Source organism: Palaemon carinicauda, chromosome 43 (genome assembly GCF_036898095.1).
Source record: "Palaemon carinicauda isolate YSFRI2023 chromosome 43, ASM3689809v2, whole genome shotgun sequence".
Taxonomy (NCBI): domain Eukaryota; kingdom Metazoa; phylum Arthropoda; class Malacostraca; order Decapoda; family Palaemonidae; genus Palaemon; species Palaemon carinicauda.
Genome location: NC_090767.1, coordinates 52,994,113 through 52,997,561, shown reverse-complemented (window position 1 = coordinate 52,997,561; position 3,449 = coordinate 52,994,113). Strand labels below are relative to the sequence as shown.

At 40.8% G+C, this 3,449-nt stretch overlaps 1 protein-coding gene across 1 annotated transcript; it reads left to right on the top strand.

Annotated features, from left to right (window-relative positions):
* Positions 1 to 554: 554 nt before the first annotated feature.
* Positions 555 to 1,928, top strand: LOC137633887 (piggyBac transposable element-derived protein 4-like). Its single transcript, XM_068366128.1, has 2 exons — positions 555 to 1,279; positions 1,886 to 1,928. Exons 1-2 carry the CDS (start codon positions 555 to 557, stop codon positions 1,926 to 1,928), a joined length of 768 nt encoding a protein of 255 aa, XP_068222229.1.
* Positions 1,929 to 3,449: the final 1,521 nt, after the last annotated feature.

Below are 3,449 nucleotides of genomic sequence, written 5' to 3'. Positions count from 1 at the left end.
AACCCCAGATGTCACCAGTGTCATATCCTACTGCCACCATCGCAACTCCTACTGCTATCAGTCCTCCTCCTACTGCTGCTGGCTCTTCTAATGTTCAGACTAACTCTCCTCCCACTATTAGCCCTTCTTCACCCCAGGATACATCTTCATGCCCTAGTACTATTTTTCAAATATCAGCTACACAATGTCGGTCATCCAATAAAACTAACTGGTCACGGAGACCTTTGCCCAGGAGAGTTACTGCAAGAAACCCACGAGTCCCCTACACTCCTGGCCTCACAGCTGTATCAAGAGTAGCAACCACCCTCAGTGAGTTCTTCTCTCTCTTTGTGGATGAAGATATGGTGGCCGACATTGTAGGGTACACAAATATGAGGATAGATATGCTGGCACAGAAATATAAAACCAAAAATACAACTGTTGCACACACATGACCAGAGGAGATAAAAGCACTAATGGGCATACTAATCCAGAGCAGTGCGAAGCAAGATAACTGTATCACTGTTGCTGAAATGTGGAGCAAATAGCATGGGTCTCCCTTAGATCGTTCTGCGATGAATGAAACCAGATTCAATTTCCTCCTGAGGTCACTCAGGTTTGATGACCACACCACATGGAATGCAAGAATGAAGCCTGATAAGCTGGCTCCTTGGCGAAACACATGGGAGTGTTTTCTTGATAATTGTCAGAAAAATGTGCCAGGAAATGCAATCACTGTTGATGAGCAGATGGATGGATTTAGGGGACGGTGTCCTTTCCGCTACTATATGCGGAACAAACCAACCAAATATGGCATAAAGATAAATATGGCATGTGATGCTAGGAACAGTTACATGCTAAATGGCATTGTGGACCTTGCTAAACACAGACGGCCCCAAGTAGTTCCTGGTAAATTAGAAGAATATTACACTATGACTCTTACAGAACCCAACGTAAACAGCAACCGTACAATCACAGTGGACAACTGTTTTACTTCGCTGTCCCTGGTGAAAGAGCTGTACAAGATGAACACCTACCTAATTGGGACTTCAAGAATGAAAGGGTATGTTCCTAAAATAATGGTGGACAAAAAGTTCAGTAGGCCAGTAGATTCCAGCATCTTTCTGTTCCATGAAAAAGTGAGTATGGTGTTATTCAAACCAAAAAAGAATAAAATTGTGCTACTGCTGTCATCCAAGCACAACTTTTCTGCTATCGGCGAAAGAAATAAACCTGAAGCAATACACTTTTATAATAAAACAAAGGGAGGAGTGGATGTACTGGACATGATGTGTGCCAGGTACAGCTGCAACCGGAAAACCAGACGATGGCCACTTTGCTTGTTTTATGCAATGCTAAATATTGCTGTGATAAATTGCTTTATTCTTAGCAAGCTTTAGCAAAACTGTCAAACAAAATTTAGGCGGCTCTTCGTGCACACACTCGCCAGAGAGTTGGTCCAGCCTTGGGCAGAAAAGAGATTGCAACAGGCTGGGATGAAGTTGTCAGCCAGCCACCTCATCCGTTCCTGCTTCTCTCTCACAAACAATGAGGAACCCCAGCACCAGCAGGCAGGCCAAGGGAAGAAGAGATGCAGTATCTGCGAATGGAAAACAGCTAGCCAAACAAGGACATACTGCTCGTACTGTGTGAGGGCAGTCTGTCCGCGACACCACAGTGTCATTTGCAACAAATGTAAAGATGATGATGAGGACATCAAGTAGCAGGTAACTGTATTTGTTTCATATTGCATTCACACATTGAAAATATACTAGAAATAAAGTTATTAGAAAAAAAAAATTACATATACAAGCTTAAAATTCACCAAAACATATCATCATAGCTGAAAACTAAGTGTTTGCTGCTGGAGTGTAAAAAATAATATGTCCGTTTTTATTTATTCCAGGACCGATGTTTTCTCTGGTTCCCAGGATGAACAAGATGCCTAGGGGAATCTTCATAATTGCTAGTCCATATATTCGAAAAGTTTTTTCTAATAAATCAAAAATATATTCTGTTAAGTTTAATTGTCATAATTATGTGTGATATTTGTTCAAGAATATGATATTTTTACTTTTGTATAGTTTTGGTAAAATAAAGTATGTTTGCATATTTTTTTTTTATTTTTTCCTACAATGATTCCAAATGGATACGGGATTTCCTATGGCGTTACACGCAGGTACGATTTCCTATCTAGTTTTAATAGTTAAATTTCCCTTTAATGTAAATATCTTAATGCATATTACTTTCTTCTCTTCACTGCAATGGGGAAAGTGAAGATTAAAGATACCAGTCAGGGATCTGACAATGATGCCCGAAGGAAGGCTGTATGGAGTATCCTACAGGATAACTCCTGTTTCATTCATAAGCTAACTACAGACAACAACATTTATTTGGCTATAGCTGATGAAGCTACTATTGAGAAGATCATCCTTCCCAAAACTAAGGAAGCTTTCCTTAGCAAGAATTTTGAGGTCCTAGATCCTCCTCATCTAAATGCCCTACGTACCCTGGTCATTACTCAGGCCGATGACATAGTTTATGACCGTTCTGAAGATGATTTGAAGGCTGAAATAGAGCGTAGGAATAATGTCAAAGTAACTAAGGTCATCAAATTACCAAACACCAAATCGACCTTTAAAGTTCAACTTGAGACTATTCAAAAGGTGAGAGACAGCCTTACCAAAGGTCTGCTCATTTCAAGCCAATCATTTCCCCCCAAATATCTGGCCCAGGATGTATTTGTCTCCCTATCTCAATGCATGAGATTCTACAAATATGATCATACAAAAAAGGACTGCCCTCAACCATCCACATATAAGATATGTTCGCTTTGTGCCTCATTGGAACACTTTTGGACTAATTGCACCAATCAGCATAACCATAAGTGTATCACATGTAATGGTGACCATCCAACCATGGCAGCAAGATGCCCCACCCGGAAATCTATGGTTAAGGATCAAGCAAAGGTTCTTAGAAACCAGCAATCAAATATCTCACCAAATAAGTCCTTTGCTCAAGCCTCAGCCCCCTCCAATCCTAACTCCTTCTCTCAACCTATATTCAACAGTATTACCCTTCAGCAACAAACGGTTATGAACACTGCACTTATCATGGCTAACCTTAGCGAAGCAGTCGAGCCAGGGACTTTTCAGTCAATGGTTGATTCTTTTTATAAAGCCAATGGACTCCCATTGGTCAAAATTCCTATCGAAGCTATCAATTTAGCCAATAAAGTCTCAACCATGCTGAAATCAGATAATGTACGTACCAATACCCCTCATCAATCTGTGACAGTTAATGATGCTATGGATACTGATGAGAACAACAGGAAAAGAGTTCTGAGTGACACAGATTCTGATATCTCGGAGCCTGTGAATCCTGCTAAAAAACAACCACAGCCCTCTACCTCAACATCTGACCCTTTGGACTCTGAATTGCAAGGAGCTACTGCTCTCCCTCCCCTTCCT

Coding starts and splice junctions, on each gene's coding strand:
- LOC137633887 (XM_068366128.1), top strand. CDS start 555: ATGAATGAAACCAGATTCAATTTCCTCCTGAGGTCACTCAGGTTTGAT. Junction 1,280..1,885: donor CTGGACATGATGTGTGCCAG/GTACAGCTGCAA, acceptor TATTTATTCCAG/GACCGATGTTTTCTCTGGTT.